At 32.7% G+C, this 26038-nt stretch overlaps 1 protein-coding gene across 4 annotated transcripts in view; it reads right to left on the bottom strand.

The window, feature by feature from the left end:
* ABCC13 (multidrug resistance-associated protein 11) overlaps positions 1-19056 on the bottom strand; it is an 84426-nt gene extending 65370 nt beyond the window's left edge. The window contains exons 1-14 of one of the 4 annotated variants that reach the window (XM_039048025.2): positions 18757-19056; positions 17619-17659; positions 17445-17532; positions 16149-16313; positions 15914-16045; positions 15270-15364; positions 11373-11436; positions 10733-10987; positions 10060-10129; positions 9517-9577; positions 2653-2740; positions 1624-1742; positions 1021-1118; positions 832-898 (exon numbers count right to left, since the gene is read on the bottom strand). In XM_039048025.2, coding sequence (XP_038903953.1) covers positions 832-898; positions 1021-1118; positions 1624-1742; positions 2653-2740; positions 9517-9577; positions 10060-10129; positions 10733-10987; positions 11373-11436; positions 15270-15364; positions 15914-16045; positions 16149-16313; positions 17445-17532; positions 17619-17659; positions 18757-18801 — 1388 coding nt within the window. In that variant the 5' untranslated portion in view covers positions 18802-19056. Of the gene's footprint in view, positions 1-831; positions 899-1020; positions 1119-1623; positions 1743-2652; positions 2741-9516; positions 9578-10059; positions 10130-10732; positions 10988-11372; positions 11437-12164; positions 12303-15269; positions 15365-15913; positions 16046-16148; positions 16314-17444; positions 17533-17618; positions 17660-18756 lie in introns of those variants that run through there. The other 3 variants (XM_039048026.2, XM_039048029.2, XM_039048030.2) reach the window with 3 other exon arrangements.
* Between the last annotated feature and the right edge of the window lie 6982 nt (positions 19057-26038).

Genomic DNA, 26038 nt, shown 5'->3' with positions numbered 1-26038 from the left:
ATACATCGTTCCTCTTCCATTGGAAATATCCAGCAATTCCTTAAGAGTTCAACACAATAATGAGATAACAAGATAGCATGAAAGATACTCTTACCTCTCCTCCCAAAAGCAACTACTCTTACACAAAATGTAGAATGCCTTCCATCTACTCTCACGAAATTATGAACATCTACCCAAGTCGTACCATGCATGATCCCCTCCTGTCCCACTACCCAATCTAGTCCTCTGCTGATTTCCCTTCTGCCCTTCTCATGTAAGTTCGCACAATTGGAGGCCCACAGATTCACAAGGAGGTTCAAGACAATATCAAGAAGTCCAACTCTTCCTACAAGGAGGCTGTTGATAAACGAAGACAAGATTCACAATGATATGAGGAAATCTCATTTGGCAGAGCATTTGCCTGCAGCTGGCACATACAAAAAATCAGAGAATAAGAAGTCATGTCCTTTCATGATTTTGCAGAAATATATGACCAATGCCTACAAGATCGATCTCCTACTTTGCACATCAACCCTATATTCAATGTTGTGAATCTATACCAATATCATGCCCCTAATGGTTTTCAGTTTCATCTTAACTCGGGGACGAGTTAATTTTGGGAAGGGTGGAATTATGATACGTTTAGTCCTTCCTTTAATTCGTCATAGTTAGAGTTTCCAGCATTTATTTAATTTAATAACTCTTTTAGTTTGAATGTTAGGATTAGTTAGTTTTGTTAGTATGGCCAGCTTCCAGTTTCCGTATATAATGGGGCTTTCTTCTGTATTTTGATCATCTTATTATTCAATATAATTCTCTCCAAACTTGGCCTACACCAGGAGAAGATTATACCTTTCATCTTTTTGCTTCATCATTTCCTCCGTAGCCCTTGCAATCAATTCAGATATCCATTTATTCACTAGTCAATATATATGAATAGCTGGTAAGCATAAATAAATAGATACACCAATGACAGATTGTAGAACGAAAAGATTAAACTAAGTTTAGATGGTATAGTACAGAAGCAAGGTTGAGCTATACCTGGAATGAGTAATATGGTTATGGCAATTCCAGAAAGAAAGGCAAACTTGACTTGAGTGTATAACAAATACAATGCGACTCCTATTTGCAAAGGCAGGCTGAAAATATTCAAATGTTATCATGACTAAAAATAAATCCTCTTCGACAATTATTTCTTAGAACAACACTAGTCCAAAAAAGAGATAAGCAGGCCAACTATCAACTTTTTATCAATTTCATACTTAAAATTAAGCCATAGGTAAACGATGACTTACAATGATAAAGCACACCATTTCAATTCAAACTAACATCACTGTTTGCTTCGGACAGATAGTAACACTCTCCAACAGATTTGTGTTTTCCGTTATGTGGGGATATTTTTTGAGGCAATAGTAGAAAATTGAAAAGGGAATATAGGGAGGTGTAGAGCTTTAACCTTATATCATCAGTTCACTGACTAGAATGAAACACTAGTGGAAGAATATTGAAGATCTTTACGAATTTATTTTTCTACATTTCTGTTGATCTAAAAAGTAAAGGCTTTTAGAATTTCCTCTACCAATTTGATATAGATTGGCGAATCTTAATTCATTTTATATGCAAACAAAAGACGAGTGTCACTACCTCCACATATCATGGAAACTGTTGCACAAGTTGACAGTTCTATCAGTATCAACAGACATAAAGGTCTGGATCTCTCCTGAAGAAAATTGTGACCGCTCTGCCAGGCTAATGGATAGACACTGTAGCAAAAGTAATTCATGCTTAACGCCAAATTTGGTGAGATATGAATATATTCAGTCACAAATTATGTTAGTTTTAGAAATGAAGACGCCATCCTGACAAGAAATATAAGCAGTGAAAAGGGCTTTACATTTCCTTGACATTGCTACCAAAATAGGATGAATAAATTGTCTGCAACTACAAGTGATGAAGGAAAATTGGTATTGAGAAATAGCATCCAACAAGAATTCACTTTAGCCTGTAAATTAGAATCTTGGTCTTATACACACACGTCATAAATCTGATCTAATTAGAATCTTGGTCTTATACACACAAGTCATAAAGCTGATCTAATTATAATCTGAGACTTTGTAGCATTGCTTATTTTAGGATGAGAGCCATAATGCTTCATAATAAAAATCCAAGAGTTGGAAAACTCAGAGACAAGTTGTTAGCTAAAATTTGAGAGTTCGTTTCAGAAGAGAACATATCATCCAATTAGATGATAAGTTGTTTCTTGTAAGAGAGAGAGAAACATATTGTGAAGCCAAAGAAAACATGAAAACAATGTTTTGGAATATTGACTAACAAAACGGATACTATTTTTGGAAATCATCTTTTGGGATTTGGGAAACAATCTTTTTAAACATAAATTTAATTCATTGATGGTTTTTTCTGTTTTAAGAAACATAAAAATAATAACTATAATAAAGACAGAGACGAAATGAACCACAAACTTTTAATTCAAAACAAGTCAAACAAAATGCATTCAATAACATGAAACCCTGTTAAGAATATAATGACCTAAAAACTACACCTTGAGTGTTTTCCAGTTATATAAAGGCAGCGTGTTTTCAACAATACGATCATCCCACTGAGTTATTGCACTGCAAATGTAGAATTCTGAATAATAGGAAGGAGAATGCTCACTTTCTGGTAGATGATGGTCATGATACTAGATCGTAACTTTAGCTTCAGTTTGGACAGATGGAAAGTGTACTGGGTATCTAGAAACGATCTGCACAATGGAATCAATAATTACTAGTTCACAACTTTTTTTTAATGAAATGTGCAAAGATCAAGATGGTTTTCATATATCATCCTCAAAATCAGACTATACGAAAGTAGGCAACTAAAAAATGAGATTTACTTCACAACTTCTAGCAATAGTTATGCTCGTTTAAAATTTCCATTAAAATCTCAAAATTTCGATCGAAATTTAGAGATTTCGATGGCCTCGAAATTTTGATGGGGGAAATTTCGTTTTTCTCCCAATTTCGACAAAATTTCAAGAATATTCCGGTTCCCCCTATTTCGAGATTTCGAGAAATTTCGACATTTCAATAAAATTTCGACTACGTTGACTCAGTTCAAGTTTTTCAATTTTATGGTTCTAATTACACACAATCTATAGTTTCACACGCCAATGTCATTTTTTGACAAGGGATTAAGCCTTTTTTATGTGCTACTTTTTCTAATTTCCAATTTTTCTCAATTTTTAACTTTATTTTTTTACCCAAAACATCCATTTCTAAAGAAAATGAATTTGAGAAAAACCACAAAAATAACACATTTATTTTTAACCTTATTCAAACTTTTTTTCATTAAATTAATGTTGTCTTACTTTATAGAAATTGTGATTAAAAAGGGTCAATTATAGTCTAATTAAGCCACCATCAAAGTTCAATTAACTAATTATAACAATTTCCATCAATTTTCATAATTTTCTCAAAATTTGCATCGATATCGATATTTCCATAAAATTGGGACCTCGACATTTCCATCGACATCGATATTACAAACCTTGGTTATACTGCAATGAATGGAAAACGAATGTACATTTTTGCAACTTGTAAGTAATTTGTAGGCAATATTCACAAGGTCCTAAAAGTACAAACTTCAAAAAGAGTAAGGAGAACTTTAAAGAACGCGATGACTTTTAGAAGTATTTTATTTGAAAAAGCATATGAACACAATATTGGACAAGAAGATACAATTATGTACCATCAATGCTCATACCAGCATTTTTGGGCAACAAATTCTTTTTAGAAGAGAAACTTTAGATTTATTCTTATTTGGTTTAGATATTATTCTTCTTATATTCTCTCATGAGCTATATTTTTGTACTTAATAGAGCTAGTTTCCTTTTGTGTTGTTTTCTATTATATTATATCTTCCTCTGATCTAGAGTTTCTATAATAGATAGAGAATAATTTTTCTCCCAAAACTTCATGGTATCCAAGCAAAGATTCAAACTCAAACCCTAGCCATCAAACTCTCGCCAAGGATTGCTGCTTCTAACGACAACTTCTCCCATGTAAGGGTCCCCTCTTTCCGTCCTATTTCCTTCTTCACCGATCATCCCTCGTCATCGTGCTAGTCTATCCATTGCTCATTCTCCAACGTCAAGGTCCCACAGATTTTTCATGGGCTCCAATTGCACAGAGCATTGGTTCGTGTTTGTAGATTTGGTTCATGGCTAACATTTTTCTCGTTCCAAATGAACAATGGGTTACAAACATGTTTTCTTTTTGTTTTTCCACCTTCCTTTGAATCTACAACCGCTTATAGTTGACCATCTGTAGTTGACCATTTGTGATCGAGCGGGGTTGTTTGTATTTTCCCTGCTTTTGTGGGTTTTGGTTCAAATTTTTTTGTGTTTATGGTTTGTTATCTTCTGGGCCTTAATTCTTTTTTAGCGGTTACTTCAACCTTGATTTTTAGTGGTCACAAATCACGAAACATAGGTTAGGAAGTGTTAGTTTTGACAACGACAATTTTCTTCAATGAAGTCGATCATTGTTCATGTATATCTACGAATGGGGCAAAGATAGACATCTCGCTGGCGATACCCCTATGCCAAACATCAAGTGCTCAAAATTTTGATCATGAAAACAGATGATCATTTAGTCATGTCTTGGCTAATACACAATCAATGACTACAAATGTTGAGAAAACTTTCAATTATGCAAAACAACTAAAGAGGTGCAGGGAGCTACTTGTGATACCTACTCTAGCTTTAAGAACTCCTCGGTCCTACTTAATATTGAAACTCAAATGTATGATTTACAACAAGGGGAACTCAATGTTACTCATAGAGGTGAGCAAAGGAATCTGAAAACTGAGCTGAATGACCAAAACAAACATCGGTCGGCTGGTTTAGTGTGAAGGGCAATCAGCAGTCGAGTCTATATTTTACAAAACCGACCAGCCGGTCAATTGGTAATAATAAAACCCAATTTTCCAATCGAACTGAGGCTTTATCTTTCTAAAAAAAAAAAAACAAACGATAATATTCAACGAAGAACAAAAGATAACAACCTAAGAGCAAGGGGTTGAGACGATACCCCCTCCTCCAAAAAAAAAAAAAAAAAACTCTAATGAATAAAAGCCTTCCAATTGTTAAAAATCACGAAAATATTGTAATTATAAAAGAATTTGGTGTAATTTGTACACCACCAAGAGATTGTGTGTTGCACAACCACCCAACAAGAATCAAAAGGAGCAAACTTATCTTAAAAAATTCTGCTATTTCTTTCTTTCCAAATGCACCATAAGAGTGAGCGAGTAGATACTACGAAAGAGCTCCCTGCTTTTGTTCCTTGGGGTCCGTTGTGTGGTGGGATAGGGGAAAGAGACGTATTTCTGGGAAGATCACTGGGTGGGGAAGAGACCTCTTTGCAATTCTTTCCCCCAGTTGTATCATTTGTCTTCTCTTAAAAATCATCCTGCGATATATTTTCTTGTTTGGACAGGGAGCTCTTGCTCCTTCCCTTTCGGGTTCTGTCGTGCTCTGTCCAATAGGGAAACAATGAACGTGGTTGCCCTCCTTTCTGTTCTTGAGAGTCATCCTTTCACCTTGAGAGGAGAGATGTGAGAGTCTAGAGCCCTAATTCTTTGGAAGGGCTTTCATGTAAATCCTTTTTTCACTGTTTGGTTAACACTACTCCTACAAGTGAGTCTGTCTTTTCGTCGTTGTGGAGGATTAAGATTCTTAGAAAGGTGAGATTATTTACTTGGCAGGTTCTCCCTGGACATATTAGCATGCTGGATAGGCTTGTTAGGAAGATGTCATTGTTGGTTGGCCCTTTTTGTTGCATTCTTTGCAGGGAGGCGAGGGAAAACTTGGACCATATTCTTTGACACTGCAAGTTTGTGAACTTTATCTAGGATTCTTTTTCCCAAATGTTTGGTTTGATGTGTGCTCGTCAACGATACGTTAGAGATATGATCGAGGAGGCCATCCTCAATCCGCCATTAGGGGAGAGAGACCGTTTTCTCTAGGTGGCTAGTGTTTGTGTTATTCTATGGGTGGGATGAGAGGACTAGAAGGGTGCTTAGGGGAGTTGAGAAGGACGCTAGAGATTCACGGTCTCTTATTCGTTTTCACGTTTCTCATTAGGCTTCAGTTTCTAAAGTTTTTTGTAATTATCCTATGAACTTGATCTTGTATACTTTTTTGTGGGCTTGTTTTTTTGTATGCCCGTGTAGTTTTCATTTTTCTCAATGGAAGTTGTTCTTATTAAAAAAAAAAAAAAAAAAGAAAAGAAATCGAACCCTCACTGTTTTCTAGCACTGAAATGAAGTTCTTACTTTTGCGAGTAGAAACCCATCGGTGAAAGAAATTTAAGTTCTCCCTACCAACTTGAAGCCACATAATTTTACTTTTTTTAGCCCAAATTCTCTATTCTTTGATAACCGTATCAAGGAGGGCAGTCTTGCAATCATCCCTATCCTTAATGCCTTCTTCGGCGAGGATACCGGCTTCTTCTAATAGATCAAAAGAAGTAATTGTCTCAATAAGCTCTTTCTTCTAAGACAAAACATTAGAAGAGCTTTATCAAGGTAGAAGGGATTAATAATAAACGAACGCTAAGTCTGAAGTTGGAGCACGTCTAAGACTGGAAAATTCATGTACAAGATACTTGTTGGAAAAATCATGGCAAACCACCAGATTGGAAACCATCGAAGATGAATATAAAAACCATGCTCATTTTGTTTCTCCTTTGTATTCCACAACTTTCAATGATCTCAAAGGAACAAATGGAGGTATTACAACAAATGATTGGTCATCTCTCATTCTCAATCGATAGCAGTCGAGAAAATTTCTCGCAATCTTGCTTATCAAGGTACTATTTCATGGTCTTCTTGTGCAGCATAGTAAGTACAAACCTTGAATCATGTATTCTGGAATGTCAAATCACATGATTGGTGATAATACCTAATTTCACCGATTCAAATCCTGACCTAGAGGTTCAACAATTCAAATAGCCAATGTATCTCTTTCTGAAATTACAAGAACAAGGTCAAAAAAATTGACAAATGATCTCATTCTCTCTAATGTGCTTTAAGTTTCCAAGTTGAACTTCAATCTGATTTCAGTTAGCAAACTTATTGGTGACTCAAACTACATCACTACTTTTTACTCAAACTCGTGTGCACTTCAAGGGGGAAAAGTGTCAAATAATCCAGACAAGAGGATTAGGTCCTTGGAAGGCAGCAGAGTCTTTACGGTTAAATCCCTTGTTAAACACTTATCATCTGCTTCCCCTTTGGACAAACAGTTAGAAAAATCTCTTTGGAAAACGCAAAACCCTCGCCAGGTTAATATCACGTTGTGGATCATGCTTTTTGGTGCCTTAAATTGCTCTGCAGTTATGTAGAAAAAACTATCTTCCCACTGCCTTTCTCCACAAATATGTCCACTGTGTATGGCTGATTCAGAGGAGCTGCAGCACTTGATTTTTTACTGTAGTTATGTGAGGAATTGCTGGTTTCAACTGTTTCATTTGTTCAATTTAAATTGGGTCTTTGGAAATGTCTTTCGTACTAATGTGTTGCAGATTTTGATGGGTCCCTCTCTAAAAAAGAATGTCAAATTGTTGTGGAATAATGCGGTGAAAGCATTACTGTCTGAAATTTGGTTTGAAAGAAATCAACGAGTATTCCATGACAAGCGGACCACTTGGATGGAGCATTTAGATATCGTCCAGCTAAATGCTTCAGCCTGGTGCACACTTTCCAAGCATTTTGCAGACTTTTCAATTCAAGACCTAAGCTTAAATTGGAGGGCTATCATATTTCCAGACTTTTAGAAATTTCTTGAACGTATTTGTAGGCTTTTGTTGACTGTTTTGGGTAGTTTCTGGTTATTCCGTTGATGAAGTTTTGTGTTTTGTGTTTTACTTTGTCCAATAGTTGTGGACTTGAGATGTATTCGTCTTTGTGACTGGTAGACATATATATAGTACGAATTTTATTTTGATAGTTGGTGATAGTTGGAGATGAAGAGGGTGCTAAGGGGGTGTCAACCTAGTTGAGATGTCCGGGTGCACTTCCTGATCCTTAAGTTCTACTGTTCTTCATTTCCAATATATATAGTACGAATTTTATTTTGATAGTTGGTGATAGTTGGAGATGAAGAGGGTGCTAAGGGGGTGTCAACCTAGTTGAGATGTCCGGGTGCACTTCCTGATCCTTAAGTTCTACTGTTCTTCATTTCCATATTGTATATTGAGCTTTTGTCTCATTTCATTATCTTAATGTAGAGACCATTTTTTTTTTCTTTTTTTCTTTTAAAAAAAAAAAAAAAAAAAAAAAACCTCCTCAATGGAATAGGTTGCTGAACAAAAAAACTCACATCTTCTTAAGGTAGCTCGGTCTCTTATGTTTTCTCATAATGTTCCAAAACATTATCAATGTAATGAATCTATTTCCTTTCAAAAAGAATAACAATGATAATAAACAAATAATCCTTGTGACGTTCACTAATAAATATTTGCTTCCTAGTTTAAAAAAAAAAATGTAACGAAACCAGAATACAAGTTTTTAACAAGAAAGAAGAAAAGAACTTTTCATTAATTAATGCGAAAAGGAAGAAAAGTGTTCAAAGATACAATCTCCTAAAGGGAGAGAAGAAAAACAAAAAGAAAACTAATTAAACTTAAAACTAGAACCTGTAAAAGCTAGAAACACTGACAAGAAATTACACGACTGTAACAAAGACAATACTTGAAGGAAGAATGAAAGGACACCAAAAAGAAACAATGGCTTTAAAACAGCAAGAAGGACAAAGCTAAAGCCTTTTTAAACAAAGAGGGTAGACCAAGCTGAACATACCATCAGAGGCAGCAAACAAAAACTTGAATAACCAACAGGAACACCAGGCAGATTCCTGGAATGAGGCAAAACCTCTCTAAATATTGAGAAAGACCAACAAGAAACACAAATGGACCAACGGAGGAGCAAAACGTTCACAAAATCAAACAATCCAAAAGGCATCACGCAGCCAATTAGAGAGAATGACTCCTATCAGAGTTTGCAGCAACCTAAACACTTATAATCAATATCCACATCCACCAGAAGCCAGATAACTCTGATTTCTAAAAACTTTCATACCAAACAGTGATACAAAAATAAAATTTTCTTCAAGCCAAAGCTGAAAACTGAAAACCATGCAGATTGGGAACAAAAAAAGCTCATGGAAGCAAACAAATCTTAATTAGTGGCTTTTTCCATCATTAAATTTTAAAAAAACATATATATATATATAGAGCATTGAGTTGGCTGTGCTCTTTCTCCTTATATAAGAGGGGCATGCTTTAATTCAAACGATTTTGATATTCTTGACACTTTCCAAAACATGGCATAATTCTTCATCTTCCTAAAATCAGTTTGGTTTCTTTTCTAGAAATAATAAATAAATGTTACAGACTAATAAAATAATGACAATTTAAATCACAAATGAGAGATCATGAAAATGACAGCATATGACAACCATAATTTTAAAGTTACTTGAAGATAGAGGTGAGGCCCAAAGATATTGCAAGAACATAGCCATTTGACGTGCTACTACCTGATTAAAAAAAGTAAAAATGCTAAATGTCATTATATCATCTTCATAGTTTATGCAATGGTGATTAAATTCTCAGAACAAAAAATTAGAACAAATCAATATTCCACGTATGACATCTATTCTTTTTTAGAAATCCCTTTCTCAAACTAGTAACTTTGTGGTGACCATGAAGATAAGCACCACAAGCCAAGGGTCTTTCAGAGTAATAAAGAGTTTGTTGTTTATAAGTGCCCCCATAGTTCTCTACCTACCTTGCTGATGAAGCAAACAGTAAAATGTGGTAACAATATATAAAGCAACACTTTGTTAGTGGAACAATAGAAAGAATACTTATAGAAGTGTACAAAACTATCTGTGTAAATATTGAATTTCAACTCAAATGAAAATGGGGAGAAGACATGGGAAAAGGAAATATAAGGAGAAATATGATGTGAACAATATTCATAAACTGATGACAAAAAAAAGATCATGGATGTAAAAACCTTGCTGGAGAAAATGAATCAGTCGATTGAGAAGCATCGGTCCAACAAAACTAATACAGTCATTAAGCACCTGGACAAGGTAAAATATATATCTAGTCAATGAATGAGATCAAGTTATGGACAAAGTAGTGGTTTTCTCCTTTGTAAAATAGGATGTTATTGCAGGTTGCTAATGCTAAAATGGTTAGGACTAAAATTTGGGGTACAAAGAATATCATTTTCCTAACGCAATGTAGTCAACTCCATTTGTTAGAATAGTTTCCATTGAGTCTCTGCACCTATCATTTCTTCAGAAAAAGGGTTTGGCTCAGGATTGCCCATTTTTAATTCCAAGGTTTCTCTAAATTTGAAAGTTATCATTTAGTAGGTTTCCATAGCAAGGCTCAATCTAATTAAGTCCGTAGTGTCTACCGATTTCACCATATCCCCCTCTTTTAAGATTAGTATCATATTATGACTTCCCCTTTTTTTTTCATTTTTATTATACTAGAACCACTGAAGTCATTAGAATACCGATTCCTCTATATGTAGGAAAGGAAGTAGGAATTAGAATCTTCAATCATGTCTACATCTCTAAGAAATGAAAACCTTGAAATATAAAATTCCTATATTTTCTCTTATTACTACTATCTGACAAATGACAAAACATGGCACTTTTAAGATATGGAAGTACCTTCAATAAACCAAGAGAGACATATGGCCAACCATATGCACAACAGATTGCCCAGAAAAATGATGGGTTTAAACAATTTCTCGAAAATTGATCTTTCCAGCAGAATAACAATTTGTTGTGGCAGAAAGAAGGATCCATCTCAGTTGGAAGATGTAACAAATCTTCAAAATTCAACTGCTTTTTGACACCATCATCCATAACTGACGTGATAGAATTGAATGTCAAGAGATTCCAACAGCTTTGTTGATCTTCCTTCTAAACCAAAACGTACGATAATCAATTAGCTATCATAATTCATATTGAAACAAAGAAGGGTATAAATCATTGGAAGATATACTTGTGAAATGGTAGACAAATTTACTGAAACAACAATATGGTTCCCGAACGAAGGGCACAAGGGAAAGAAGAAAAAGTAACTTCCTAGGGTGTCTTTAAGAAATAGTTAGTTAGAGAATTAATAAAAGGAAAGATAAGCAGAATTAGCAAATATCTTTAGTAAAGGTCGATCAATGATCATAAAACAAAGAACACCGAAATGCAACTGAGGTTCAAGAACCTATCTTCTAGCAACTTTTCTTTACAAACAATTTCAACTGGCAGGAAATGAAAAGGAATGTAAAAGATAAAAGGTCTTTCTTACATTATTCCCCGTACGACTATCCTCTAGGTCCACATCAACATATAGAAGTGAATCTTCCATTGACCTACAAACAGTCAAAATAATCCAAAGATTTCCAGAGTAGAGAATTGATGAGTAATGTGCAAAGATGAAAGAACTTATAAGCACACTCTAACCTAATAATAATGGCGGTTCTATTATCACCATATCTTTGTAAAACTTTGAAACCACAATATAAATCCCAAATTATTGTACGTGAATAAGAAAGAAAAGTGAGAATGGATTACAAAGGTCGTGGATGGGATTCTAGTGTGTAAAAAGAGCATGCAGATAAACACGTTCACATATGGAAAGCACAACGATGTAAGGTGAGCGTGATTGTGCATCAATTTCTATATTGTTTTAGTCCAAAGTTGCATGAAATTCTTCTAGTCTAACTGGAACCTGACAGACAAAAATGGATGAAGATGGGAAACTTAATAAATATATTCAAAGTCATAGACACATGGAAGGCTACTAACGATGATCTATATCACTATTTTCTTTATCAGAAGATGATCTACTTCATGTAATTAGAAGGTTGACACAAAATGAGACAATTTCTCAAACACATAGGCTTACGACTTCGGGAGAATACTATATTAGGTTATATTTTTATTCAGTGAAATAGTTGTTTTTAGGTCAATTAGTTTATTAGCTTATTAATTAGCATTCCACCTTCTTGTAAGGCTATAATAGCCTCAAACATTTGTAACAGAAGCTTGTTTAGACAGTATTCAACAAAAAGAATATTTGAGAATGTTTTATCTCAACTTGTTTCGGCTTTAGATGGATTTCCCGGTTGTTCTTTTCCATTGACGCCATCTTATTATTACTCTGTCGAAAGGGAAGCAGATTCTTGGAGAATATCTTCAAGGATTTTCGATCTTTTGGTTCAGAGAGGCCCATGACTCTCAAACAACCTTATGTTCATGTAAGAAGTTCACTATTATCCTCCTGTGAATAACATAACCATTGCCCACAAAGCATAGCAGTCTGGCAATAAAGCATTTCAATAATCCAGGACTCATGGCTGGTACTAAAACAGAGAAAGGGATTCCTATTGAAAAGTCTAAAACTTCAGAAAATATTTTGAAGTTCTTCATGAAAGGTCTACGAAATGAAAGAAGCATGGAATGAGTAATCTGATTGCTGCTAATTCAACATTAAACAGAACTGAAGAATCTGAAGGAGAAAAAAGGAGATTCCATCCTAGCAAGGAAATGCTTAACGTAGGTTCGAGCTGCCGATAATCATAGAGATGACCATTCTTTCAAACGAACAGAATACCAATGGTGGGACAACTGAAGGGGAAAAAAACAACAACAACAACAACATTGGGCTTGAATTGCTGGGTAGCGAGCAGAAGAACAATTCTTCACCCATTTCAGATGCCGCAGCTGTACGAGGCTTCAAAATTCTCGGCTTTACAACTGTTAATGGAAGTCTTTGAGCATGCAGAGGAAGGAAAATCGTAAGCGGGCTGAAGGAGGAAGACGAAGAGTTGAAGCTACCGACTCCTATTGGGTTGGGCCAAAAAAGTTGAAAAAAATAATTGGGCCGTTGAAGGATTGGGCCGAATACAACGCCCAAGCCCACATACCGACCACGCACGCATTATTATATGGCCAGGCTCTATGATTGAACAAATTCAAATATTTGCATTTGAACCAATGGGGAAAATTTTCCAGAGTAGAAAAATGTCAAATTATGTACAAAAAAATGTCAAATTATGTACAAACTATGTATAGAAATGGTAAAAATATATTGATAGATTTCTATTAATGTTTATCAGTGATAGACTTCTATCAGTTTCTATTAGTAATAGATACCGATAGACTTCTATCAGCATCTATTAAAGAATATTAGAATTTTGCTATTTTGTATAAATAGTTTCTTTTATTTTTCTATTTTTGAGAATCTCCCAAAAAGAATAAAAGAGAGAAAAAAAAAATTGATACCAGATACTAAAAAAAGAAAGGGAAAAAAACTACTTAATCTCAGTTATACCTTATTTTTTATCGTCAAAATGAGTATAGTTCAACAAGGTTTGATTCTTTCTCTCATATTACCAAAAAAAAAAAAAAAAACTTAGATTTGGCTTATTCTCCTACTTTTATTAAAATTAATATTATTTTCATTCTAAAACTAAAATATATCGTACTTTTATTAGATTTTAAAAATAATCTTTATCATCAATTTATGGTAATTTTTTTCCAAAAATAAGAAAGTTGGTGTCAACTTTTGCTCCATAAAAATATATCCACACTCTTCTTGAATGAAATGGAAAATCATCGTAGTTTTGTCGTATGAGGCAAAAATAACTTCAAACTAATAACGTGTGGATTAACTTTAATAATCATTAAAAAATACGAAGTCTAATTTTCCACGTTTAAGACAACAGGGATTAAAATAAAATAAGACTTGCCAAAATAATACTTTAACCCACTCCTAATTAATATTAGTTTTTTTGGCTTCTTTTGGTGGGTTGTCTTTTGTATCTTTATTCTTTTCATTTGTTTTTTCTCAATGAGCTTTAGTTTACAATAAAATAAAAAATATATATATATATAAATAAACAAAAAAAAAATGTTAGGGACCTTTTGGATTAAGGTTTTCTTAATACCCAGGAATTAAGGATGAATAACTATACTTGGTTGTATAGGAAATGTTATCTACTTTTCGTGGGAATAAGTAATACATATGTTTTGTGTTACATGGGAATATTATTAGATCACCCAAGTAAATGTTATTTTTGTTTAAATTGTGTGATCACTTTCAAAATTTTGTGCAATTGTAAAGCATATAACTAATCAAAAAAAATTGCCTTAATTGATTTTAAATAATTAATTTGTGCAGTTTAATTTTTATTATGCAATTATTAAAAACAACTTTAAACCGTTGCACTATATTTTATTCCAAAAATCAAATATAACCAATATCAAAGTATAAATATTAAACATAGACAAGAAGATGCTTAGGAAATGGTGGTAGGAAGGGGAAGAAGAAGTGAACCCACACTTCTCAATGGATATGTAATTCCTTCACTTGTGTGGCTAAAAGATGCTTAGGAAATGTCTTTTCCAAGATAATAAACAAAGCCCACCAACCAAACATGGGTTTTGTAAGCTCATTCCCATTCCCACCCTCTTTTCCCTCCAACCAAACAACTCATTAGTGGCTAGAAGATTATATTTAGAGGTGGAAAATGAGATACTTAGGTGTTAGGTGTTAGTGTGCATCCTATTCAATAAAAAATTGTCATGTGATAATTTTTTTTAAAATATTTCTTTTCTGAGTAAAAAAAAAAAAGGAATAGCATGGCGTTAGGTGCAACCTTGCTCAAAAGAAGATGGGAGAATATCGTCTCAAAGCCTTTGGATGTGCGGCCGAGGACCATCAAACAATCTAGTGGTTTCATGACAGGTTCACCAATAGTATAGTTAATGTAATCATGCTTTATTGAGCATAAAACACACTTTATAATTCTAAGTTAGAGGACAGATAAAAGTGTTGTTTCATTTCCAAGATATTTTATGATCATTCACTTCAAGATATTTATCTTAATTGAAATACTTTCATTCAAGCAATGTAATTATGTCATCATGACATATAGTACTGTATTGTAATTATTAAATTTTATTTTGGGATGTGATGAGGGTACTATAGGTGTGTCGATCTAATTGAGATAGCAGAATACTAATCTCTAGTATTCGTCGTCGTATTTAATTAGTCTCTTTGTAATTCGAACAATAGTCTCTTTTTATTTTATCAATGAAAAGTATTGTTTTCATTTTAAAAATAAAAGCTAATGGACAAAGAATGAGATTACTCTATTCATAAAGAGAGAAATATATTTAACACTAAAACTTAATATACCTGTTTTTCGCATGCTCTGAACTGATAACGAATGCTGATGTGCCAAACATAACATCCAACAAGACAACAAAACTGTTGTTCAGGGTTCTGAGTATCTACACAAGAAAAACTTCTTATTATTAATGTGCACTGTTTACATTATTCAATAAGTATTCATAGTCCAGCAACACATATAAAATAATTCACAGGTTATGACTAGAAAAGTTCTTGAAGAATTACAAAATTACAACAGTCCAAATTAAGAAAGAAATAAATAAAAGAATCAATGTGAAACGATTAGCATTGTTTACGCAGTCTTGCAGAAACCAGATTGCTAAAGAAAAGGAAGGTTGAATTAAATAGTCGTGAAAAAGATTGCTATCTTAGAACTCAAGAATACAGTTGTACAACCTAAGAACAGATCCTGTTCAATTAAAGTCGTCAAATAGATTGCTATCTTGAAAATTAGGGGGAAAAAACTTTATGTTAGATCCTTAAAAATTGACATGCTAGGAGGAACAGAACTCCATTCCTAGAGAGAAGATCATAAATGCAGTTCATCTGTGCACCATATCACTGTTATTTCAAACTTTTAAAGGGGTCACAAGATGAAATTAAGTTGACAGTGAAAACTAAAAAGTATATTTAGGAGAAAAAATGAGTACCTCAAAGTCTGTATATGTTGTCACGAAAATAAGAATCCCAAATATTGTCCTCACAATCCACCATAAACAAAGCATTCTGTTGTTAAATATGTGTTCAAAGTTGGAACAGTTCGCAAAGACTGTAGTGAAAATCTGCATATCCACAAAGAAACTCATAAAACAAACAATAAACAAAAAAGTTGTATGGATCATGAAAAACAACTAGTGACAAGTAACCTAAGGTTAAATAGCTTACCCAGACTGCAAGTAGTGAACCTGTTGATAACCACTCATGGTATTCAACAACATCACCAGTGAGTAATTTCCTCATAAGAAACATAATGTCAAAAAGTGATAGGCATAGTCCAATGGCTGGAAGGAAATGCAAGAAAATTTTCTCCAAAAGACTTCTCTGAAAACTCTACAAAAAGAAGTGTGGATAAACTGATAAATGCAGTGTGGAAACAAGAATGATTTGCAAGAAATCAATATGAGCATACCATCACTTACAATAGTCTTTAAGTTACATGGAAAGAATATTTCAGTGAGCCGTCATTGTTTTTCAGTGATTCGTTCCTTATCTATTGCCACAAGTGAACTTTCGACCCATGTTATGAATGTATCCAATTGCAAATTTTTAAGAAGTTTTTAGGAATGATATTGGGATAGAAGTAGGAATATTATTAAATATTAAGGGTATATTAGTGATTAGATGAGGAGAGTGGTTGGGAGGGTTTTGTTATAAACAGAGGAATTTGGGAAGGGTGAAGGGGATCATTTTGGTGGGATTCTCCACAATGGGACTTTAGGAGAGAGATGGTCTTATCAAAAGGCTATTGATATTTCAATCATTTCATTGATATTGCAATATAGTTATTTTAGTGTTTCTTGTGTTTTGAATACCTAAAAGAAGTCTAAATCATCGGGTGGCCAACAAACTATGGAAGCTAGCATGGAAAGCTCAATCTTCCCAGGGTTAGGGATATTTGTAACAACTTGATGAACTTTTTTTTCTTTTGAAAGGAAACAAAACTATTCATTGGTTAGAAAAGAGACTAATGCTCGGAATACAATGATGAATAGAAATACTAGGAGTACAAAATAAGCATTCCAAAGTGTGCAAAAATAAAGCTAATCAAAGAGGATAAAAGCACATCAAATCAAACATATATCTTGCACCAAAAGGAACACCAAGAGAGAACACCAAGAGTAAGCAAAAAGCCTTGCAACTTCACAACGCTTAGCGACGTGAGAGACCCTTTGGTTTCTTACAAACTTGATTATTCTAACTCATCAACGTAGATCTTTTTATCTGCAATTTTTTAAGTTTAGAGGTACCAGACATTCAATAATGATAAACAAAGAAAACCAATCACAAAATCTTAAAATGAAAAGGAATGTTAAAGGTATCTTAATTAGTCATTGTGATGTTAACTTCTTATCAGATTTTGACAATTGATACTATTGTGGAAATTAAGAATTTGGTCACCAATTTTCCTTTGGTTATTAGAAAATAGTAAACTAAGGACGACCTATTATAAGTGGAACATACCCTCCGTCTCCTACCACCATTTTTCAGAGTAAGTCCGAGCGATGCAGTAACAATGATGGTCAAAACATTTACTCCAAAAGCTAATATCGTAAGGATTGTTAAGACAGAACAATTAAAGGCCAAACAGTGTTAGAGACTACAAACCAGCGCCAAAATTCTAAAATGAAAGGATATATATTTATAAAACACTTAGAGAATCGATGTCCATCCCAAACCTGCAAACAGAGAAGGACAATATTAGCCACCAGAAACTTCATATCCTTGATTTCAATCAACTATATTATCTAAGTGTTGTAGTTCAAAATTAGGCACTGGAAGAAATCAAATGTCAATTAGCTAACCAGTCATGCAGATGTGTTAACTAAGTGAGATCTGTTAACTAAGTGGATGGATACGAGAAGGAAATTCTACACTTAACCACTCGGACATTGTTTTTTTATTCAATCCTTTATATATATTCTTCACACCCCTCATATCTGTGAGCTCAGACACTAATTTGGTTCATAAAACATAACATAAGTACAGTTAATATCAATAGGATATTCAAACTCAAGTCAAATTTCTCTGGTAAATGTAAAATCCCCACTAGACCCAATATCTTAACTACGATGAATGAAATATTGTCTAAATTATAAGGTTGGTCTCTAAATGCTAATTGATTTCTTAACTTTTAAGTTCATGAAATTTCAAAATTGTGGCTATTTTACTCTCTTTCAGAAATTTCTAATTGAGTTTTACTCTCACTTTTTCAGTTTCACGCCTATTAGTTTGTATTATCTAAGAATTATGTGACAAGTTTGGGTATCCAGTGGCATAGGTGTTAGAGATGATAAAGTTAACGATAAGGACCTATTAAACACAAGATTAAAAATTCATAAACAGACATGTTTAGGAGTGATTTTAAATTTGTTAAAAATCACTTTTGATCTTTTTGAATCATACCAAAATATATTTTTAATCATTTAAAATCAGTTTGGATGATATTAAAATTACATTTAAAGCGTAAAATCAGATATTAAATTAATCTGGAGTGATTAAAGGTTTGTTTCGATTTTCAACGTGACAAAAGTTTCAAAATCAGACTTATAAATTAAACCCTTTAATTTGATATACATTCTTAACAGAACAGACCGGTGACAATAACTTGAACTGGGAAAAGAAAACATATATAATGATGTTCCAAACTCATGAACAAGATTAGCTAATTCATCCATGACAAAAACAACAGTATAGAACGACAAGCAATGGGGCACGAGAATGCATGTATTGGCAATAAAATTGACAGTGAGGAAGAAAAGGGCATTGAAATTACATAGGGAGAATCGGGGCAAACATGGCGCAAGAACCAATCCGCCATTGTCGTCGTCGTAGCAGCTGAGTTCAAATTTCGCAGTGTTTTCTCACCATGACAAAGACGAAAGCAAGCGAGAGCATCGAGATGTGGGCGCTTCTGAAATCAAAATCTTTGTTCGTTTGGAATAAAACTCTGTTAGAATTGAATTGGGAAATGGGAAATGCTATGCTGACGAAAAGATTCTGAAAACTGAAAAGCCTTCAAAAAATAAAATCTATCAAAAGAAACCTTTGACCTTTACCACTTGGCACTTTACAGTTGCACTCTGCCACCCTCTTCAAAATAAATATCAAAAATAAATATTCCATTTGATATTTATTTTGATCATGAAAATTTAGTATTAATACCTTTTTCATCTATTATTTTTCATATATAAATTTAGTTAATATGGATATAGGTATTTTATCACACTTCAACTTTGGTTAAGGTTTGAAAAGTTGATTTTGAAATTATGAAATTTAAAATGTCTGTGAAACACGTTTTTAATAATTTAAATTTTCTTTAATATTTAAATTTACATTTTTAAACATATTTTTCATGGTATTAAAATTAGTTTTGAATCATTAAAAATATTTTACGAGTGATTTTAAAAATTACAAATGTGATTTTAATTGTTTTAAAATCACTCACAAATATATGCCATCAATTAAAGGTTAAGACTCCTTTTGAGTAAGGGGGGAGGAAGATCAATCTCAAATAAAAGGGGACATTGGACCACTTACCATTCGAAAAAGGAAATGAACTCATTGCTTTACTAGTCAAGATGAAAGTCATGGTCTTAGAAAATGTAATGTAAAGATGAAAACACTCGAATTGACAACATGTGAGTAGAGATCTCCAATTTTCCCGTGAGGACGGGCCCACAAGGATCTTAGGTGTAACATGTTTTAATGGATAAAAAATATAGATTACAATATCAAATATTTAATCACACACTCCAAATTTGTTGATTAGAAAAAGAATATGAGCATAATGCATCTATTTAGAACATTAGCGATGTTTTCATTAGGTAAAATGTTTGAATATGTAGCTTATATTTTGAATATTTTATTGATATGCAATCAAGGTAAAATTCAACTAATTATGGGATGTTTGGAGTAAGGAGTGGAATAATGGATAGTAAGAACTTGTGAACTTTTGGGACCCACATTATAAGGAATTAATAAAATATAAAATTGTTGTTTTTTTTAATAGTGAGACTTGAGCTAAATAAGGAGTGAATTTCGCAAGCTCCTACTTTCATACTCCTACTTCCCAACTTTTTAGGCCAAATATATCCTTAAAATATATTTCATTGGTCAAGAAGTGTGGAGTTTTAAATGGCCAACTGTTATATTAAATTAAAAAAAAATAAAAAGGATTATGGATACTTTTCATACCGTTAATCAATAGTATTTGATAAAAAAAAAATAAAGATCGATGTCTATGAAAATGTCGATGTCTCAATTTAGGAAATGTCCAATATTAAACATATATTAATGATGAATACATTTGAATCATCAAATTACTTATATTTTATTGATGCTATATTTCATCATTTTTTTTTCTTTTTTGGATATTAAGATTCGATGTTAATTATCGATTTTGTGCACTGACCTATAGAAAATGTAGACAAACACATGTCAACACGTTAATAAAAAAAAAATTAATATCATTTTTAAGCACATGTTAAAAACGAGAGTGCATTAAATTTAATAAACGGTTGGTCATGAACATTCTTCACGTTGGATTTTTCATCATATATTTTTTATTTTGTTTGGGTCAAAAGATTGAAGTTTGTCTAATTTTAGACAAAAATCTTAAATTTAGACTTTTTTTTTTCAAATATGTTTATTATTTATTAACATTTTCACTATAAATCTTGATAACATATTCATATATGGAAAATTTTCATCCATAACAAAAAATGTCAAACTATTTACAAAAATAGCAAAATATATACATATTGATAGTCATTGATGACTTCTATCAGTTTTTATCCGTGATAGATCCTGATAGACTTCTATCATCCTCTATCAAATAATATTGAATTTTGCTATTTTGTATAAATAGTTTCCCTTATTTCTCTATTTTTGAAAATTCCATTGTATATATTATATTTTCTTGCATAAATATTAATATTATAAATTTGGTTTGTTTTCAAATAAAGGAAAATGAGCTAACTTATTTACAAATATAGTCAATTTTAAGAATGAGACTCAATTTCAATGAGTCTAAAAGTACAATGTGCCCTAATTTTGTTGAGTTATCAAGTGTGTGTTTGGGAGTGATAGTTGAAGTAGTGATTTTATAAAAAGAGATTTAGGTACAACTGATTTTGTAAAAATTGATTTTTAAACAATCACAATTATGTTTAGTTCCAATCTTCTTAAAAGTGATTTTGAATTATTATGTCTGGTTCTAAAAGTGAATTTAGATTTACCAAATTATTCAAAATTGTATTTTCTATTTGAGAAATTATTATTAACTAAATAATTATGATAAATATCTATTTCTATTTATTTTATAGTTAAATTCTTATATACATGGTTGATATTTTAAATAAGATGAATTTTTATAATAGATATTGAAAGAAAATTAAAAAAATATATATAATTGTTTGTTTTATGAACAATTTAATGACAAGTAATATCTCTCTTCTTTTGTTCCAATATTTAAATTTAAAAATATGATTTCATAAACAGCTAATCAAGAATATTTTGCCTATCAATTAATTTTTTCAAAACTAATTTGAAATGATTTTAAATTTTTCTAAAGTCAATTTTAACTCGTACCAAGAGAAAATAATTTGGACCAAATCAAAATGAGTTACAACTTATCCATTAAAAGTGATTCTTACCAAAAGAAAAAGATGGTTTGGCGCGCATGCAAATGAAGATTTGAAAGCTTTTATTTTAGTGCTCTTCTAAAGTGCTGGTGGTGGAGGGCATGGAAATGCGTATTAGTGGATTCCATACGTGTATTCCATAACAAATAAAGTTCACTAAAATATCTTAGATTAAACAAAAGTACTTTTCATACGTGAACAAAAATACTTTATCTTTATCTTACCTTACTATCATCAAATGTAATAAAAGAGGAGAATTTTTTTTTTTTACCTTTAACCCATAAAAAAAAGGTCTAAAAGGTCCATTGAAGACACAAAAAAAAAAAAAAAAAAAAATTGAAGGCCCAAATTTTCCCATTTTATTTCTATTACTGATAATGATATAAGTCTTAAAAATTTATCACTAATATGCTTATTTGATACTTCATTTTATTTAAGGTTTGTGTGTAGTGATAAATTGATAGTTTGTCATTGCATGTAACTACCTTGATAATTTGAAGTTAAAAAGACAACAAAAACTTACAGTATGCTAATAGATCTTAATAGAAGTATATAAAAGTATCAATGATAGAATTATAAATGTATATATGACTATTTTTTAAAATAAAATTATATAATTAATAGACTCTAATAAAATTATATGTACAATCTGATAATCAAATGATATTAATCTTTCAAGGTCTATTAGGATTTCCTTTATTTAAAAAAAAAATGTTTGTAGATATATAAAATTTGGTTTGTGATTCAATGATATGTATCTTCGCATAACATGTTTACATTTTAGTCTCTCATCTTGTAATATCACTAATAGATAATGATAAAAGATTATCATGGATTGTATTTATCTTTTTCTACTAAGGTTTGTTTTTCTTCCTTATTACTCACTATCTTGCTTTTCCTTATAACTTCAATTACATTCCTTTTTATTCATATTTAGTCATGCTTTTGTGTCGCAATTCTTAATACTTTTTAATTTACGATAACACTTTTTTTTTTCAAGAGTAATTTATTATTACAAAAATGAAGGACAACCCTTAAAACCAGAGGTCAAATCAACAAAGTCATGCAACTAAAAAAAAACATAAATGCACATCCCAAATTGGGGAACCAACTCAAACTAAATCAACCAAGCAAAACAACAAGGCAACAAGAAAATTAAAAGGATATTATTCTTTTAGAAACTATTTAGGAAAATATTGTTGTTTTTTTTTAGATAAGTCGAGGGTAGAAAATTCGAACTTTGAGTCTGTTTAATTATCATTCTGGAGACTTTCCTCTATCAAAAGATCGTATTTCTAAATTTTCATAAGGTCCCTTTGGAATACCTTCCAAAGCTTGTTGAATAATTTTTACGGATTCTGTCATCTCAGCAAGTCTGACTAAATAACGAGCTAATGAATCTCCTTCTTTTTGTCACTGAACTTTCCAATCAAATTCAAGAGCGAGATTATGAGAGAAAGCGAGATTTTGAGAGAGCGAGAGTTTAAGAGAGTGAGATTTTGAGAGCGAGAGTGAGAGCGAAATAGTGAGATTTTGATAGAGAGCGAGAATACCGTACAAATTTCCCTTTTTTTCTTTTTTAATTATTACACATTCCACATTCCACCTTCTTCTTTCTAATCCTTTCTTTTTTAAAAAAAATTTCCATTTTATAAAAAAAAAATTAATTTTTTTATTATTTTATTTAAACTCTAAAAAGAATAAATTAAAAAAATAACAACTCATAAAAATAAAAAAAAATGTAAATTAAATATCTCATTTATATAAAAATAATTACAAAAATCAATGTGTCTCACAAGGCGGACATCGTCGATTTCGAGCTGGTTGTCGTCGTCAACTTCGAACTTGAGGTTGCTCGGGTTCTTCTTGATGTTGCTCTGGTACCTCTGCAGGCGCTTCATAATATAAATATTAATTATGCTCTCCACGACCCCGACCATGTCCATGCACGTATGAAGACGAAGGACCAGTCTTTGAGTTATAATGTCCTGAACCAAATGCTGGCATCATCATCATCGGACTAACATAATCAGTTTGACTCTGCGTCTGCGTCTGCGTCATAAGGGGCAACTCTTCCACATTATGTGCAACCTCATCAAACTCATCCTCTTCCCAAACAGGTCCTCTACGTCTAGGAGCTGGTGGAAGAACAATAGGTATATTGTACATATAATGAATTTCCTCCATATAGCTTTGGTTGTCACTACATATAGCAAGAACCTGGTTCGGATCATTCGCAACCTCATGGAGTCTACTGTTGTTCGATCTCTGTGAATTATAAAACAATTAGACAATATTTAAAATAAATTTAAATTAAAAAAATTAGATAATATTCATTCATTTACCAGATGACCCACAGCTGCTCCCGGACGAGTGACGTAGCGCCTTGTGATATTATTATACCAATGAATATATTCTGGAGTGACATCTGTGTCAAACTGTTCAAGAGAAACCCCCACTGCAATAAACCTTGCACGATAGTGCTATCGCACTACCAAATGTGCAACTTTTTCGGACCAATCTCCAGTCCTTAGGTCAATATCATGCAGTACGGGTTCAGTATTACAAGGCGATGGGACATCCTACTGAAAATCGAATTGTCTCATCACCCTGTCATGAAGATTTCATTCACCAATGTGAAAACATATGAGAGGACTCATCGTCCGCCATATGTTTTGATACAAAAATTAGGCAAAGTATGCACAATAATTTTGTACGGCTCCCAAATAACCTGAAACACAAAATATTATATTAGAGAATATTAAAGACAAATACAATAAAAATGTGAATAAAATAATCAATTAGGTTTAGTGTAATGTACCTGTTTAGGTTGAAGCAGATCAAACATGTATCTATACTGGTTGACTACATGTTTGGCTGTCCTAGTCACACAAAATTTGTCTCTCCACCTAAAATTTTAAATTGATAATTTAGAATTTAAATTAACTAGATCAGTGATATAAAAATTAATTTGAATTAAAACAACATACCGAGAACTGTAGGCTCGTCCAACTAACTGAGTGTTATTAACATGATGTAGCTGTGGAACCATTGTTGGAAATCGTTCCCAAGCCCATAGTTGCAAAAGTATGAGAGGCCCAACTATCTCTCGAACCTTAGGTCTTGTTGCTTTGCATAGTTGTCTATACAACCATGCCAAGCATGCTCCACCCCACGAATACCGCCCTACATCATGAAGGTTAGCTAACAGTGGCAAGAACATCAAGTGAACAAAATGACTTGATTTATCTGAAAACAGACTTCCACCCATCATTTGTAGTATATATGTTCGCGTATATCTTATGATGGTTTCCTCGTTTGCATCATCTGTGAACTCACGGAATTGTGTTCCTAACCATATTAAACTTAACCTCTATCCTTTAATCTTGTTGGCAGGTGGGGTCGCACCGAGGTACAGTTGACAAACTTCTAACCAGTCATCGTACATCACTCCGGTGACCGGCTCACCATCAACAGGTAACCCCAACAACACTTCTATGTCTTGTAGAGTGATAGTGCACTCTCCAACAGACATATGGAATGTATGCATCTCGGGCCTCCATCTCTCGACCAAGGCTGTGATCAGATGCCAGTCCAACTGAATAAATCCTGCCTCTCGACGTCTACAAGATATTTCTCCAGTGGTACGATCTCGCCATACAATATATGATCGATGAATGGACTGGTCGTACAAAACATCGGGATCAACAGGTCCTAGGTTTAAAGCCATGATTTGAAAAAAAAAATATACTAAAATTGACTATAATTGAATAGTAGAGAAAAGTGTGAGGGTAAAGCATAATGTAAAACTTTATTGATTACAAAAAAAAAATTGAATATACAATAGATTATTATAAAAAAATTGAATATACAATAAATTATAATAAAAAATTGAATATACAATAAAATGAATATATAATAAAAAAATTATTTATTATTCAATCCCTAACTATTTGGAGCCCGTCTTAGTAACGAAGGACACTTTCTTCGATTATGTCCTAACTGGTTACAAAATTCACATCGTTGTCGAGTGGCTGGTTCTATCCAATCCATCTCGTTGTGATAACTTGAACTTTTTGGTCTACCAGGTCTTCTCAACAACGATGGATCAGGATGTAAGACGGACATATTAGGGTATGTGATCTAGTAATCTTCATGCGGTATAGGTTGAAATTGAGGAGGACGGACATATTAGGGTATGTGATCTAGTAATCTTCATGCGGTATAGGTTGAAATTGAGGAGAATAACATTCAACATACATTGACAATTTGTAGTAGTCCTCAATTAAATCTTCGTAGTTCATGTTAAAATGTGAGCAAACGGCTATAAAATGCAAGCATGGAATGCGAATGCTTGCCACTTGTTACATGAACAGTACCACTCGATATTAAACACACCACTTCGTGTGTTAC

This window comes from Benincasa hispida, chromosome 11, assembly GCF_027475165.1.
Source record: "Benincasa hispida cultivar pf3 chromosome 11, pf3_genome.v1.1, whole genome shotgun sequence".
NCBI classification, from domain to species: domain Eukaryota; kingdom Viridiplantae; phylum Streptophyta; class Magnoliopsida; order Cucurbitales; family Cucurbitaceae; genus Benincasa; species Benincasa hispida.
Note: the sequence above shows the minus strand (reverse complement) of the source record. Positions and strands in the feature narration are given on the sequence as shown.